At 47.9% G+C, this 17,696-nt stretch overlaps 1 protein-coding gene across 2 annotated transcripts in view; it reads right to left on the reverse strand.

Moving 5' to 3' along the window:
- Window positions 1-1,763: 1,763 nt before the first annotated feature.
- The window catches only part of LOC144124666 (uncharacterized), a 43,129-nt gene continuing 27,196 nt past the window's right edge, over window positions 1,764-17,696 (reverse strand). For both annotated transcript variants that reach the window (XM_077657484.1, XM_077657485.1), the window contains 4 exons: window positions 17,033-17,177; window positions 12,318-12,457; window positions 6,562-6,682; window positions 1,764-2,250 (listed from right to left, as the gene is read on the reverse strand). In XM_077657484.1, the coding sequence (XP_077513610.1) occupies window positions 2,103-2,250; window positions 6,562-6,682; window positions 12,318-12,457; window positions 17,033-17,177 (554 nt within the window). In that variant the 3' untranslated portion in view covers window positions 1,764-2,102. The remainder of the gene's footprint in view (window positions 2,251-6,561; window positions 6,683-12,317; window positions 12,458-17,032; window positions 17,178-17,696) is intronic.

Consider the following 17,696-nt stretch of genomic DNA (forward strand, 5'->3'; position numbering starts at 1 on the left):
TACCCGAGTGGAAACCTGACATGCAGAAGGGAGGCTGCACGCCTTCTTTTAACATTTCTGCAGAACACGGATCTTGTTTTTAAATTGTGACAGCAGGAACGGACTATGACCTACTGTGATTAAATGTGTGCGTAGATGGTGTCTTCCGGAGTGGACTACTTTATACTGTGAGTGAATGTGTGTATGGAGTGTGGCACTACAATGGCCTATGTTCTACTGTGACTGAATATGTGCATAGATGGTGACTTCTGGAGTGGACTGTGATGTGAACTGTGTGGATTGATTGTGTGCATAGATGGTGACTGCGGGAGAGAATGTGTGCTATTATAAGAGACTGTGCGCTTAGCGGGGTAGATTCGGCATTGTTAATATCGAGGGACGCTGCTGTGGAGCAATTGCCGGCAGACAAAGCAAGGCTAACCCCACCTGTAGCATTCAACACCTCAACCTCAACCTCACAAGGCAGTGTTTTGGGACCTCTTCTTTTTAATGCTTACATAAATAATATTATTACAATTAATCAAACAAAGAAATTTGTCATTTATGCCGATGACTGCAGCATTCTAATCTCTAGTCACATTGAAGTTGAGTTGAATAACAATACCAATGAAATACTTGAACAACTCCAAATTTGGTCACAGTCGAATAAACTAAACGTTAACGCAAAAAACTAAAGCAGTTATTTTCAGGGCAAGAAACAAGCCACTTAAATTTAATCATATTGTTAAATATGCTGGACAACAAATTGATATTTTACATGAACATAAGATCCTAGGAGCTATTTTTTCATCTCATCTTAGCTGTGGTTCGCAAGGGCATAGCCTCTGTAGAAAACTCTGCAACAACAGGAGCACTCTCTCGTTGCCGAACACTTCTCCCTACGAAAATAAAGCTTAAAATATATTACGCTTTATTTTCATCTAATTTAAGTTACTGTAGCCTTATTTGGCTTACCACAACAAAAACAAACATTCAAAATATACTTGCACTACAAAAAAAGGCCATTTGCTATATTGCCAATGTTTCGTTCCTACTCGAGCCAAATGCTATTTCCCTCATACAAAATCGTCAGAGCTAGTAACATATATGATTTCCGTATTTTGCTTTCTTTCTTCTTCTCAACTACTGAGCAGAAGAATTTTTTGGTACAAACTGCAAGTCTTACACCCAAAAAAACAGTTAAACCTTCTCGTAGTACTGAATTATGGCATATTCCGCATTTCCGCACAATATACAAATTTCAGTCATTGCAGCACAACCTCCCACAAATACTCAATCAACATCAATATGCCCAGGTAATTTCATTTTAACAGCTTAAAGAATCCTTTTCCAAACTATAAGTAGTCGCGTTTCTGATATATGTTTGCTTCACTGACCTATTATTTCTCGTACCTCTATGCTATATTGATTTCAGTTATGATTGTACAAATCTACAGTTTTATTCAAATATGTGTGTATGATGTATTCTTGGGTTATTTCTGATAATATTTTGAAACTAAGCTTGTTTATGTTTTCAATACTACTCAAAGTTATTATTGTATAGTATCTGCTATTCAAGATCTTTCCATTGTTTCTCTTAACTATTGTTAATAACTATGTCGGCACTGTCTTGTGGAGGTTGTCTGGGCCATGTCAAGCAGTGATTCACAGCTTTTAGCCCAGATATCCTTCCAAACTTCCGGTAAAATAAATAAAAATGAATTGAAAGCACTGCTTAAACGAGCATTATTTCTGTAAAATTTGTGCCGTAGCTGAGCCGGTGCTTCGTTTCACACACAAAGAAAGAGTTTATTTACGCGCTTGGAAGATAAGCTCAGGTGGTAGCTGGGGAACAGACGCGACAGTCAGCGTTTCCATGAGGCTCTAGTTCAGGGATGGGTGTTCGGTGGGCAGCAGAAGATGCTCGAGCATTCCAGATCACGCGGTAGAGGGCCAGAAGGCCTGCGCAGAAGCTGCTGTTCGATGGTGAGGGACTTGTACGTTGGTCTTGGAAGGTGTAGCTTTGCCGGTAGAGGACCGCTTCCTCTCTAAGAAGTGTGTGGTGAGGTACTCTTGGTAGTCACTGAGACACCTGCACATCAACGGTACCCAATTTCCCGGTACTACAGCCGCAACCTGCTTTCTCCGCATGGCTGGAGTCTGTCGAGGAAGTTCAGGAGGAGTCCGCGCGCTCCTTCCACGTCGGGCGTCTCTTCGCAGCGGCGAACGAAGCTTCGCTCCAGGCAGCCCGACCAGCCAGAGCGCAGAAGCCTGCACAAATAAGTCTGAGTGGCGCTTTTACGCAAACATTGCATACGGCGCACTGCTGCTGCCCCGACAACAGCTCGTACACCACACACTCATAACTGAGGGAGAGACGAGAGTATCACCACAGTGACTTGTCCGAGTAATGTCGGATCACACTGCTAACGCGATAGCGTAAAGGGCCTCAAGTCCAGCTATAGAATCTGGCGTCGTTGGTATGTCGAGAAAATTTGGATTAGTCGAGGGGGCCGTGGTGTCACAACCACATGACTTTGTGGGTAATTGAAACAGCCCACAACGATGACAGTACAACACAGGTGACGTCACTACACAGTTTCTCATTTGTCGATAAGGTCGAGACGTTATTCCACCATCGTTACGTAGCGCCTGTAAGCACGGAAAGCAAGTGCGCTGAAAGGAAAAACGGTCGGGGCGGGACTCGAGCCGCTGCCCTTGGGTCCAGAGTCTGGTGCGCTACGCCTCGAACACTGAGACGCGTTCGTTCGCCGTGGTTAAAGGAAGGCTTCTTGTGTGCCGTGGCAGATAAATAAAATAAGGAACAGCGTCTGCGTCTGCGAAGTGATATGCAGAGAGGACCCCAGGCTGCTTAAGGGACCACTTAACCCTACTGCGCCGTACCCTTGAAGCGGAGCCTATGTGTCCCGCGACGTGGATGAGTTTTCCTCGTCATGGTCCTAGCATATCACGCTCCTGCGAGGGTACTTAACCGCTTCCGCAATGTGGGCTTGACAGTTAAAGCTGCGAAATGCTAGCTTGGACGTGTTAAGGTGGTGAACTACCTTGGTTACATAGTTGAGGAGGCCATCGCCGACCTTCTGATGTAAATGTGGGCTATCAGTAATTTGGCGCAGCCACGTAACACAACGGATGTGCGGCCATTCAGAGCTTGCTAGTCCTCTCACTATTGCTTCTTGAAAAACCGAAGTGCGCACCTTTCGCGGGGACGAAAGAAAGTAAAAGGTTTTCCGGGCCTTGAAAAAGGCGTTAATGGGTCAGTCTGTCTTGCAGGCACCAGACTACACGAAGCCATGCGTGGTACAGAGTGATGGCAGTGACGGCGGCATGGGCCTCGTATTATGCCAAAGAAGCGACGCAGAGGACGATCATCCTGTGCTGTATGCTAGCGCTAAGTTGACGTCACAGGAAGAAGCGTATAGCGCTTCTGATAAGGAATGGGCCTGTCTTGTGTGAGCAGTGAAGAAACACGCATGCTACCTCGCCGGCTCGATGTTCATCACTAATATCGATCATTGTCCTCTAACGTGGCCACAGACTGTGTCCCCTAAGAATGGCCTTCTGATCCGCTGGAGTCTCGCGCTGCAGGAGTACTCTTTTGAGGATCGGTACAAAAAGGGCAAATTGAACGGCAATGCCGATAGTTAAGTTACTGCTTTTATCTTAATTAGCAGCCTCGGAGATTCTGGCCTATGCATTTCTTTTTCTGACTTAGATTTACTATCACCCTTTTTATTTCGCTTCTCGCACTTTTTATTTGTAGCTTTAACTGTGTGATGATTAGAATCATTTTGGTTAACGAAGAGCGTGGCGAATTTCAGGAAGAGAGTCCTGGCGCTTGCCGTCTTTGCAGTTCTGGTTTTCCTGTTGTTCCAAATGACGCGTTATTCCTTGAAAATAAGCTTTCCTGCAGAGAGCAAAGAGCCGTCTACCGCCTTTAGTAGAATCAAAGAGGAACTGTGAAGACTGCCAGAGGCAACAAAATACCCGCAACAGTGAAACACATGGTGAATGATATTGGTCACAAATGCACCTCTGAACAATGGTTGCTGACCTTTGTAGTACATCGGGATACCTGCCCGCCGCTGGAGAAGCTGTTACATTTCAACCCTGAGCATCGATCCAGTGGCCTTACGATTGAGACGACTACAGCTGGCGACGCGCCTTCTGACCAGTCGAAGACTCAAGTGCGGTGCCGTGCTGCTGAGTGCCTGGGAAGTTTTCCCACTTGGTGGTGATGGCCTTCCCAAAAAAGGACGCCTGGTGCAGCGAAGGACGTCGGACGCCAACAAGGGTGGCTGTTCGAGGGAACAAGGGACGGATCCAACAAGCAATTGCCCGTTTCCGTTAGGAGCCGGCACCACCGTGAACAGCTCGCCGTCGGTATGAGTTCACTCCCGCGCCCGCGGCGTCATATGGACCACATGTGTTTTCGAGGAAACGGAGCCACCTACACCACTCTTTCTGCACTGTAGGAATTTCAAGCCGACTTGAGATTTCTCCGCGCCCGTTCCACGGGTTGACTCGGCAGCACGTGACTACGCCTGATGCAGTGCGGTTTTTTTTTTTTTGGCTTCCATCCTGGAGGGATGTGCCTCGTATTGGATTGGTCACCTTCGAGGGAGGGGCTGTATCTAAGTGGTTTGAAGGACGGTGCTAAGTGCGAAAGGACACCCTGGACCTTGAAAAAAGGCCCACCCAGACTATGTTCATGCCTTGCTATTTGTGGATAACTTCTCGAATGTTCCTTTTGCTTTTTTCTCTTCATGTGAATAAATACGCGTTTTCCCTCCTGCTTGGCCAGTATCTGCTTCGGCGACAACTACCGTTGTGCGAGTGCCTGTAGGCCAACATCTGACTCAGCCCCTCGCTACCTTTGGGTCCACTACCGCAGTAGACGCAGTGCATCAAGGCCTAAATCAACTGCTTTAGCTCAGGAAACCTGCGGCCATGAGCTCCAGCCAAAAATTCCTTAACAGAAAAACTATTAGTTAATTTTCAATGCGCCTAACAGCTTAATATATGACAACAGCTACAGTTATAACTTGTGCATGTAACATATATGAGGATAATGTGGCAACAAGACAATCACTCTAAATTTTTGGTACTGCGGGACAACACGAGACGATCCCGATGAGGACATATAGAGGTAAACTTGTCGCTCTTCATCAGTTGTGGCTGGGTGCAGGCAAAATGGAGAGGACGAGCGCTCATTGTGAGAAATTCGTGCATGACAACTGCGCTATGCATATATTCATATAAAACTAAAAACTGAGTTGAGAATCATTGCTTTTTCTGCATGTATTGCCCGATCTGTCGTTTTTTCATAGTGCTGTTTGCCCATTATGAACCTTTACCAACTAACCCCAATTTCTATAAAACTTCTTCTGAATTGTTGCCTTTTGTACGCAGCGATGAATCAATGAAGAGATGTTGAGCACTTGAGAGCTTCTGCACAAGAGTGCTCGCAGCAGGCCGCAGATGCTGACAAGCCTGTGGCAAGGAGCATGCTGTAATATTGCGAATGCGCTTCCTTGGGTAACTCGAGGAACGGAAAAAATGAAAGTATTAGCAGTTGCCAGTAAACAATTTCCCTCTCGCCTGAGCGATGGTACGCTCCCCGTTAAACGTCTTCTGGCCACAGAAATTTTTCTTTATGCCTAGTTAGTCTGAGAAGTTAGGCTCGCGACAACCTGCCACCACCTGCCCATGGGTATTTGCAAGTCACGATAAAAAATTCTAATTATCATGCATATTTAATCTCACCTCATATATAATACCCTGAAAGAGGTTTAATATAAAATAAAAGAAAACAAGTTTCACCCAACAGTTCATGACACACAAAAGGGGAGCGATGGATTCACCTCGGCACGGAGATAAAAAGCACTACATTTTGTCCTCAAAAGAAACCTCGATTGCTGGCGTAAATGGCGCGATGGCGGCACTGCACGCAGGGCGTGCATCGTCATCCGCGTGCCCTGAGGATGGCGCCACAACCACATTCGGACACAACTCAAAAACGAAGAGGCGGATGCCCCTCAAAGGAAGCCCCCCAGCCAATGGCGTGAACCCATTTTCATGACGCCGTGGTTAATTCGATTAGGGCGTAGTTATTACCCATTAATCTACCACCTTCTGCGATTTCACGCTTGCAGGTCCAAGGGGGTCGGTCAAGGGGGTGGGGGCGACGTTGGTCAAGGAAGAGAGTCGGTCGACGCAATTGGCTGGAGGAGCTCCTTCGCGGTATTTCCGATTCGTTCTTGAGTGGTATCCGACTATAGGGTGCCCAAGGGAGGTTTAATGTAATGAACTGAAGTGAAACAAAGTCCTTGATTGGCTTACGCAAGTGGCCCGATGCAGGCACTTCACGCAGCGCCTGCAACGTAAGCCGCGTGCCGCGAAGATGGTGCCACAACTACGGCGCCTCAATACCAGCGTCATTGCGTCAGTGCAGGCGGTGGTTCTGGCTATATGCCTCGATGCGCAAAGACGCTGGTATCGAGGCGCCTAGCCAGAACCGCCGTCTGCACAGATTGCCGCTTGCGCCGTGATGTACCTCACCTGCATTCCTCGTCCGTCCTTGCGGATCCCAGCAGGTGTCGTCCGAGCGGCTTGCTAGCGTCGCCCACCGCGCACTCGCGGAACGCCTTCTCGTCCCAGCACGAGTGCGCCGCCGTCAGGTCTGCGGAGTTTAGACGCCCCTTTTAGTGCACTTCTCGTGTGTCTTCATGAATGAATTAAGTCTCTCGCTCTCGCAGGAGCAGCCGTGGAAAGCCAGCTCTGATGCTGCATCAGTCTCCAAACTTATCCGGACACCGAATGACTACAGCATTTGCGGCATACACTCGGGCTTACTTTTTAGACAGAAATTAATTATTGCCCTCTCTCTCCCCTATAAAACAGTCCAGATTTTTCCATAGCAGTTGATTTCGCAGATGGCACTGCTCTTTTTTGACAACACATCACGTCTGTTTCAAGAGACATGACAAGTGTTCGGTAGGTTTCCTGAAGAACAAGGTTACTAAATTTAGTTCATTTTGAAAACTGTCAACTTATTTAGGTAGCGGTCATCGGACAAAAGCAAGCAGCACTAAAGTTTTCGCTGTTTCGGTGGATCTGCGGTTTTTCTCCTGAGAGAGGTGTTCGTAGACGGCACACCGTCTATGGTGTCCCTGGCTAGGTGCAGTTTTTATTGTGACTCTAGCTATAGGTCACTTGTGCTTGAGACCATGTTGTTGGAACTCACCATAGGCACCATAGGCCTGTACTTGAAAACACTTCTCTGGGAGCTCATTATTGAGCTACAGGCTCTTAGGGCAGCCAGTACCCCGCGGGCACCACCACCACCACCACGAGGCCCAACACCCCCACCACCAATAGTAGGCAATAGCTTCGAAGAACAGATGAAAATTTTTGTGCAGAGCATGCAGATACAAATGCAAGCCATGCAGACGCAAATGCAAGGCGTGCAGAGTATACAGGCACAGCAACAACAAGAAAATCAATACTTCCGCAGCTTTATCAAAACCCAAAACACGCAAAATATCACCAACGAAGCCAGGGACAGGCTTTTTAATGAAAGAAGATTCGGAACCGAAAACCGAAGTGACAACAACAACAGCACACCAGCATGGCAGGACACAACACACTAAGCATCTGGCAGTGGAATTGCAGGGGCTACAGGCGTAAACAGGGACTCCTGCAACACTTTATCCACACACAGGGAACACCACCAGACATAATAATGTTACAGGAAACCAACACAATACCAACACCAAAAGGATATCAATGTCAGGAAAGCGGACGCACAGCGACCCTAATTAACAAAAACCTAGTTACCATAGCACATGATGAAATTGCAGACACGGGAATTGAGCACGTAATTACGGAAATCATACCCAAAAGGAAACACAAAGCGAAAAGCACCTTCATAGTAAATATATATAGTCCACTCAAGCAGAAAACTGGCAATTTTAGCAAACTTTTCGCTGAAGCGGGCAACCTAGCAAAGTCAAACACACTCCTCATAGCCGGGGACTTCAATGCGAGGGACCCTAGCTGGGGCTACCAGAAAGGGGAGAAAAAGGGGCCACTAATATGCGTTGGAGCAGAAAATACAAGCTGCACCCTGCTAACGGACGAAAATCAGCCAACGCGACTAGGCAACAGCGTTGGCCCCGACACCTGTCCGGACCTAACCTTTGTTAGGGGAGCGCGGCAGGCCGAGTCGGAGAACCTGCTGGAAAACCTAGGAAGCGACCACTATGTGCTAAAAGTAACGCTGGAGGCATAAAACATAAAAAGCAAGATAGTAACAACCCATATAACGGACTGGGACGCCTTCCGAAGCAATAGCAGACAGCTACAGGGCGAAATTACCTCAATTGAGGAGTGGAGCACGCAACTCAGACAAATACAGGAGCAACATACGCAGGAAATTTACAGAACAGAGCTACACCGGAAGTGGACTTACGGCTACACAGGCTATGGGAGGCAAGACGCGGACTCACGAAAAGGTGGAAGCGGCAGAAACTAAAAAGGAAGCTGCAAAAGATCGCGGAGATTACACAAAAAGCGGAGGAGTACGCGACACAGCTGGCCAGGCAAGGGTGGGAGCAATTGAGCAGCTCGCTGAACGGTACGCTCAGCACTGCCAAAACATGGCGTATACTCAAGGCCCCCATGGACCCAACCAAGACAAAAGCGGAACGCGGCAAAGCCATACAAAGATTAATTCACAAATTCGATGGAACGGACGAAGAGATCTTCGCGGCGGTCAAAAAGAAGTGCTACGGCACTGACAAGCCACAAGGATATAAAGAAGAGTATAAAGGGAAGGAAAACCCGCACCTCGACAGACCAATAACGAAGGAAGAAGTATACGCAGCGATCAGGGCCGTGACTAAAAACACGGCAGCCGGAGCAGACAAGATTAAAAACTCCCTAATTCGCAACCTCAGCGACGAAGCGGTAGTCCAACTCACGGACTACCTGAACGTGCAGTGGCTAGCGGGAATGGTGCCAAAGCTTGGAAACACGCGGAGGCGGTAATGATACCCAAACCCGACAAGAAGCTACAAATAGAGAACCTGCGGCCCATCTCACTAACGTCGTGCCTGGGCAAGCTCTACGAAAGGGTAATCACAAGTAGAATACAACAGTACCTCGAAGACGAAGATCTGTATCCGCGCAGCATGTTCGGCTTCAGAACGAACCTGTCGACGCAGAATATCCTCCTGCAAATCAAGGAGGAAGTAATCGACACCATCCCCAAGACAGGAGAGAACATCATAATGGCGCCAGACATCAAGGGCGCGTTCGATAACGTCAGCCACAGCGCCACCATGGAGGGACTAACCATCACCCACTGCAGCAAAAGAGTACACGAATACGTGAGGGCATTCCTGTCGAACCACACGGCAACGGTGGGACTGGGAGACCTGCGGAGCGATGTCTTTGAAACGCCAAACAAAGGCACCCCGCAGGGATTCGTAATCTCACCGGTCCTCTTCAACATAGCCATGATCGGACTAGCCCGCGAGCTGAGCCGAATCGAGGGAATCCAGCAATCTATGTATGTGGGTGATATCACGATTTGGATCAACCACGGATCGCTAGGCCAGAAGAACTAATCCAGCAAGCGGCGACATGCGTCGAACGATATGTCAGAGAGAGAGGACTCGCATGCTCTACCGAGAAATCGGAGGTCCAGCTCTCCGGCAAAAAGCCAACCAAGGAGAAGATCGAAATACGGATAGAAGGGCAAGTTCTCCCAGAACGCAACATGATAAGGGTCCTAGGAATGTGGATCCAATGTGGCAGAAGGTGCAGCCACACCCTAAGCCTCCTCTAACAATCTACGCGGCAAGTCAGCAGAATGATTACCGGGGTATCGCAGAGAAGGCACGGCATGAAGGAAAGCGACACAATCAAGCTGGTCAAGAGCCTAGTGGTCAGCCGCATCACATACTCGCTTCCCTACCACAACATGACACAACATGAAAAAGAACAAGCAGACACACTCATCAGAAAGGCATTCAGGACGGCGCTGAACCTGCCAAGGAATATGTCGAACGAAAAACTGCTAAAGCTGGGAATCCGCAACACCTTCGAAGAACTGAAAGAAGCGCAAGTCGGTGCACAGCTGTATAGGCTCCAGCAGTCGACCACCGGCCGAGCGCTCCTCCTAAGGTTGGGATACATCAGTAACGAAACAGAGGATATGGAAGTGAGCATCCCCGATTACATTCGCCAAACCATCAGGGTGTGCCCCCTACCTAGGAACATAGACCCAAACTTGTATGCGGCAAGGCGAGCCGCAAGGGCAGATTATGTAGAAAAGCACCTCGCGAATGACAAAAACGTAGTATTTACGGATGCGGCCCTACATCCGCGGAACAGAAACTCTAAAGAACACATAGTTGCGTTAGTGGTGGTGAACCACAAAGGTGACATGATCACCTGCGCAACACTGAGAGGCTGTATGGTATCTGAGGGGAAGAAGCCGCCGTAGCTCTAGCGGTAGAGGAAGGGTACCGTAGGAACGAGTCGCTCACAATTCTCACGGACTCGAAAACGGCATGCAGACACTACACCGCAGGTAGAGTCAGCAAAGGGGCGCTGCGCATAATCCTCCAAGCAGGGCCCCTGAGCACACAAATACAACGTAAGATTTTCTGGGTACCGGGACACGCCGGAGTGAAGGGGAACCAGAAAGCCGATGATCTAGCTCGCGAGCTTACTAACCGAGCGGATACATCAACGGACTCGGAACCCACCACGACGGTGGAGCCAACGTTCGCGGAGATACTGAATTATCACAAAGGCAGGAGAATAACGTATCCCCCGCCACACCCACTCTTAACACAGCACGGAGCAGTCGGCTGGTGAAGACTGCAGACAGGAACCTTCCATAACTTACACACACTCCACAAGATGTATCCGAACCAATACGCGGACACATGCACGTGGTGCGGGGCAACCCCCACATTATACCACATCACATGGGAATGCAAGAACAACTTCTCCTTCCATAAGTTAAAAGAGCCCAATGCGGAACAGTGGGAGGGCCTGCTCACCAGCAGCAAAGAGCTGTCGGTCTAAAGAGGACTAGTGCAGCACGCATGCGAGGTGGCACGGCTCAGTGGGGCCCTGGAACAAGGGAACCAACCTCCGGATCAACCGGGACTTCAGCCCAAGGGATGAAGACATCCGGAAGCCGCTAACACCTCTGCTTAATAGAGCAATAAAAGTTTTTTCCTCCTCCTCTCTGGGCGTGCAGCCCAGCTGCTGCTACGGTAACCATAAGCACACGTTTAACCCTAATAGCGCTGCTTCGCACATTCAGGGTGCTTCCGGGAAGACTAAGAAATTTCTACAAATGCGGTTTCCTAGGTAAAAATATAGCTTTTGCAGAGTAGCATCACCAGTGCTGGCGGACACCAGAAAATCAGTGAATCAACTTACTACTACACTCCGTTTCACACCTAGCCGCAAACGCTGTGGAGGCTCCGGAAGTAGTACTCCCTCAAAAAACTATAACTCCCCCACGTATCATTTGTTCCCCTTGAAGACTCGGTGAGTGCTTGGACGAAAGCAACGAAGTTCTAGCATTGGGAATCACGGTTGAAGTTGTGAGGCGCTACCAGCCGCATATCATACCCCACATGCCATTCTTACCCCTTGAAGTCTCGATCTGTCGCTGCTTGAAAATGTGGCAAGAGGTAAGCCGAAGTGCCGAAAGTTGCCAGTCTCGGTGCTTGAGGTTTTGTCGCAACGAAAATGCCTGCCTTCAGTATTGTTTTTTGGCGAACTACGTTTTGGGCGCGGAATTAGCCTGCGTGAACAGGAGCGCTTGATTTGGCATCTTTGCCTGCTGTGTACGAAACGAAATATAGTAAGCTGCCTAACTAGTTTCTAATAATTACTTCTTCACTGTTAGCTTCAGGGCCCCGGTTGCAACTAGATATTTTAGATAGCTGTTAGCAATACCCATACGAGTTTTTTGGAATTTCGAAAAGCGCGCAATTGCGGTCGGTACTGTGGCTCAGCAGATTTTGGCAATTGCCCTCGCAGTTCGAAATCGCACTACCAAGTAGTGTCACTCCAAGGAGCGTCACCCCGTGGCTTACTTAGAGCTCTCTGCCTATCTCTGCCACGCCTACCACGCCTCGGCTGGCGCAGCGAGGAGCAGTGAGGATCTATGCGCGGGTGGTACAGGAGCAGTCACGTGGCATGCGCGCCACGGAGTCGCACTATTTGATAGGCATCGCTCGCGCTCACCACAGACGCACGAAAGAGAATGAGAAGTTTCTGACTGGCCAGTAGCTGCGGCGGTGCATCACAGAGGGTCCCCTGCGCAGCAACGGCCGCTAAGTGGAACCGTTGCAGCGTGGCGCGCTGCTCCAGAGTGCACTTGTCCAGGCTGTCCTCAGGACGGCACGGCTCCGGCGGCTCCCTGAAAGGTACCGCCGGTATGGTACAGCGGCATTACAATCCCCGGAAGAGCACTCTTATGACCCACTTACCCTAATTTGTTTCAGCGTGGACAAAATCCCTTCAAACGAGGTTCAAGTGTTCGTAAACCCAGCAGCTGAGCGCACGCGGCCAGTGGCTTCAGCCACTTACGCATTTGCTTGAGAATACGTGAGCAGTGAGGACACTCTTAAGAAAATTTGGCATGTTCACGAATCAGGCAATGCAAGAAGTACACGCGTAAGAAAAAAAGGCTACTTCTGGACAGTACTACAGAATAATGTATCAGTGTTTGTTCTACTATAATCCTAAATTGTTTCATCTCGCTAAACATGATTTTCGCACTCCCGTATTAAGTAGCCCGTCTGTGCAGGTAAAGGATACTGTTTCCCCAACGCGAAATTCCGAGTCCTGTTTTCGTTCCCCTATGTTTGTAGAATTAAGGGACAGTCTGTTCGAAGCATGAATGTTTCTCTGAGTGAAAATAAAAACGAACTAATAGGGAACATTCCGTAGAAATATAGCTGGGATTATTGTCGGTCATGTGCATTATAGCGAAAACGGAAGAAGCTGCGTTGAAGCAGCTGATAATGGATTACCCGTACCTCACTATTGTGGACATTTGCCCCCATTATGGTCGCCATCTTGCATTCGGGGCGCAAGGATCCAATAGCCGATCGTGTAGTGACACGATAATCTCGCAGCGTTGTAGGCAGGAAACATTTGACAAGCGCCAAGTCTAGTATTCTTGGAAATCAATTTTAATTGTGAACCAACTGTGCAGTATCCTAAAGTATTGTTACGGATCTATTGAAAGCAGTGGTTCATTCTTCCGATGAGTTGCAAAAACTTTTTTTTTAATTTGTCCATCGCTCACATCGAGTAGTTAAAGCTGGCATTGAAAACCAATGGGGAACGTTTTTGATGATAGCGATAACCTTAATAGCAAAAAAATTTAAACTTGCCTAGCGGAGACCGGCGGATATATTGATTGTAGTAGTGGAACCTTGCGACATATGAAAAAATTGTGGTCATGAACAATTTCCTGTTGGAAAGCGTGTTTGTTCAGAATTTGTCGGTATGGGTTGATGCGCGTATATTTGTCGCTCCTGGACACAGTAAGCCCCCCTTGCGCGCAGCGACACCAAGAGACGGGCCTATCATGAGCGGCAAGACGCATCCAGATTTGTTCGATGTAGTTTTGCAGAACACGTCGTAGTGTATTGAGAACGACAGCAAAACACAAAAATTCAAGGCCAATTGTCATAACCCTCAAATGATGTGGACAGACGGTAATACGACCCGTTCATTATGTGTTTATAAGCAGACGCTAAGAAACGCTAGCCGATTGTGCTTCTCAGTTTTTTTCTCCTAGTTAGGCTGGTGGCGCCGGAGCAGGGATTGTCTTCCTCCTTTCGCCATCGCGTAGACCTGACCGTGGTCGCGGCGTCGGCGAAACTCATGAAACCTAGGGGCCTCACTTTTATAGGGGTCGTTAACTGAATCTCGTCCGAGATGCCGAGCTCTTCAGCGTTGGCACGTTGGCTAAGGCAGCAGGTGCACTGCTCATGTGCAGTCAGCCGACAGCTGCAAGCGCTAATTCGCGAAGCACGCCCAAACCGCTAGCGACGGTTTTTCCTAGCTGGATACCTGCTTCTAGCCACTACCCCAGCTTCCCCTGGCCCATTCTTTCATTACTTTACGCAGATGCATCGCATGAAATGCGCAGCAGAAATGGTCCGTGTATTTCTTGTGCATAATATTTCAATATATAAACGAAACGCACCTCAACACAACATTCTTAAGCAATGATACTCAAGGCAAACAAGGTATTCAGGAGGTAGTCTGTTAGAACACATTTTTGCAAGGACTGAAGAATTCACGGAGAGATTTTTTTTTTCCCACGAACCGCTTCTTATCGGAACTTTCTCCCGGTTTGCAGTCTTTTAGTGTTGGTGACGCCCTTGAACAGCATCGCTTTGATTGACACAATGTTGTATCGCTTTGATATACAGGTCGTGACGTTGTGAACTTGCTTATCTTTGTGGTTGACGTGTTTGTTTCCTTTGCATTGCCCCCTTCAGCATTGCGACAGGTCTTGGTCCCAAGTATTTTGAAATAAAATTAATAAATAAATTCTCTGATTTTTAGCGCCAATGTGGTGTCTCCCTGGCTTTATTGAAGATGTGTTTCATGCACAGAGGGCAAAACGCTTGTCTAGAATAAGTTCTGGGCGTTTTCGGACTAACACCAGATATCTTGCGACAACATCTGGTTAGAATGGCCTGGATATAAGCATGCGCTCATAGGATTTCATCATAATTTTTCTCCTTCCCAGTCGCAGCAGCTTTGGGAGGTTCAGAACACAGGTTTAGGTCGTTATAGACTTCTTTTGCTCTCTTACTATGCACGCCACGAGAACCATTCGACGAGACAAAGCAAATCTTGCCTTCTTGGGAACGTTCCGCGTCAGATACGTTCATCATCCTGAAGTACGAGCGTCCATTCAGTGCGTTCTTGTTCTGCGCAAACCGCCCGTCCATTACGCGAATCCGTTACTTCTGAATCTCTGCTATCAAACCGAACGACAGGTAGGAATCTCAACACAACAGCCTCTTTTGGAGGCTGAAAACCTCGTTGTCACGCATGCGCCTTGATACGAGGCATACACATTGGAACCGCCAAGAGATAGAGCGTGCCAATTTTAACAGGTTTACGATCAATAATGAGTTCACAAGTTGTGAAGTGGTAAAATTTCTTAAGAATTTGAGCTTCATCCTCTCTTTCGGGGCGGAGGCGGAGGAAATAAGAGCTAAAATAATTTAAAAGTATAATGACACGCAGCCAATCATTGGTCCGTGTTCTGAGATGACTTCGGTTATGCCTCGCAGTAAAGCAGCCGATCAGGATACACTGTACATAAGGCAGCTATTTGAGCAAATTGGTACTGATTTGTTGTTAAACAGTGCGGGAAGACAGGCCAGACGAAAGAAAGCACCTGCAACACAAGCGCTGACTCGCAAATTATTTTTTGATTGGGAGAAACGGCCCTTATAAGCTTTACTTTCCGTGTGAAACAAATAAAAAACGCACGTATTTTCTCGCTTTCCTGGAAAGGAAAGCTTATAAGGATCATTTCTCCGAATAACAAATCATTTGCGAGTCAACGCTTGTGTTACGTAGTCTTTCTTTGTTCTGTTCTGTCTTCCCGCACTGTTTAGCAACGAAGGAGGATATACAGTAGACGACTTAATTTTCGCGAGCACAATACTTCGCAGATTCGACTAAAGTCGCCGTTTAAGGGTGTTTGGCGTGCGCTACATTTCGCAACGCACATGTGGCAGGCGCCTTAACGCTCGTTTCTTCGGCGAAATATTGCGAGATTCAGGACGCTGCGAAGACAGGAACCAGCCACAGCTCTACGTCGTGCCCTGCTGTCATGGCACTGACCGTACAGATAAACCACATCAGTATATAAAAGGAGGAGATGTTTCGAAGTGACTGTCAAGTTCTGTCTAATTCCCCATTCTCAGCCCGGACCTAAACGCTTTTTTTTCTTATAAACTCCCGTCATCCCCGCGGGCGAATACGAAGTCCGACTCACAAAAGCGGTCAAAAGCGGTGGCGACAATTGTGCTCCGGGATGGAGAGGAACACTTTATGGAGAGAGGAGGGAGCGCCCACGAAGAATCGGATGATCGTAAAACGAGGAAAGGGAATATTTAGTGGAGGGTCAGGAAGGCAGCTTCGTTTCCCTTCCAGCGACTGTTGAAGTATTCAGAAGTGAAGTGCAAGGACAGCCGCTTCTACAAACGGCGGGAAATTCCTTTCTGGAGAAGAACTCGCTCACAGGCAGATCTGCCGCATTTTTCATTTATCATCTCCAACATTATTGGACAGAAATTTTTAATATTAAAAAATTGTAAAGTAGCGGCCATTTTTTTCGATATGCAGCAAAATAATTCTTTTACAGTGTTTCCATCGCTCGCAGTAAGCACTTAAGACTGCGATAGAAAATCAAAGGGGGACGCTTTTGATGACTGTAAAAACGTTAACAGCAAGAAATTCAAGCCTGCAGATATATTGAATTTTACAGTGAAATCTTGCAATATTTGAAAAAAATTGCGCGCATCAGCTTTTTCCCTTCAAAAACGTCTTTGTCCAGACTTGTTAGGTATGGTTTTAGTCTGGAGCAAGGTGTTCATCTTGAAAGAGATTTATTTCGCATTTTCTTACCTCAGTTTTGATGTTTACTGCAGACAGCCACATTTCCGAAATTATTCGCAGGGCCAATGTCTAGTCAGTTGAATGCGACAGGCGATAAACGCGAAAATTAGGTTGTTTACAATCCTCGCTGCAGACAAGCGATATGTGAACACCCGATGCCATCAGTTCTGATGGCACGAGGCAATCTTAATAGTAACATAAGTTTCAGTTAAGTGCCAGCGTCATTCGAGCTCAGGCGATGAAGGAGAGGAAGTTATTTGGATGCTGTTGCACACGTTCCCCACTCGTTGTGAGGCAAACAACAACAACTCGGAGTGCCGGCTGCACTCACCCGCAGGTCTCAGCGTAGAAGTGGCTCAGGTTCCTGCCGGGCTGTCCGTACAGCAGCAGCATGGCCCGCGCCACGTCCAAGCCCTGCACCAAGCAGAGCTCGTGTAGCTGGAAGGGACACTCCTCCAGGAAAGGATCAACCGGTCCTGCAGGCGCATTCACCGAGTTCATTGTGCTCGTGATCCTTCGTAGCTCCCGCGGCGAGCACAGGGGGCGACGCGAGTAGCACAATCGCCGAGCATCATGGCAGGGGACAAAGTTCGAGCGTTGATTGGTTGATCGCTCCATAACTATTTCAGCCAAGAACAGATTTTTGTTCTGTTTTCTCGTTAGTTTCCTTCCTGGCATATAAAATCTAAAAGTCGTTCTATGGATTAGCGTAGAAATAAGAACAAATCCCAGTTTTGTGCATAAATTTTATTCACTCCCATATTGCTCACCTCTGTACATGCGAGTTTCTGTATTGGCCAGTGAAATGAAAGGAATCGTCATGGAATGCGGGGAAATACATCCAGCGAGTTCGGGCGTTCACCGCGTTACGATGGCGGTAACCTTTGCGTGCTAAAGGGGCACACTTGGAACTCATGTCAAGAAAAGCATGCTCACGATACAAGCAAAGACTGTGGAGTCATGTTTGCGCTTTGCGAATGGTTTTCCCCCCGTGT

The sequence above is a fragment of the Amblyomma americanum genome, chromosome 3 (genome assembly GCF_052857255.1).
Source record: "Amblyomma americanum isolate KBUSLIRL-KWMA chromosome 3, ASM5285725v1, whole genome shotgun sequence".
Classification (NCBI taxonomy): Eukaryota; Metazoa; Arthropoda; class Arachnida; order Ixodida; family Ixodidae; genus Amblyomma; species Amblyomma americanum.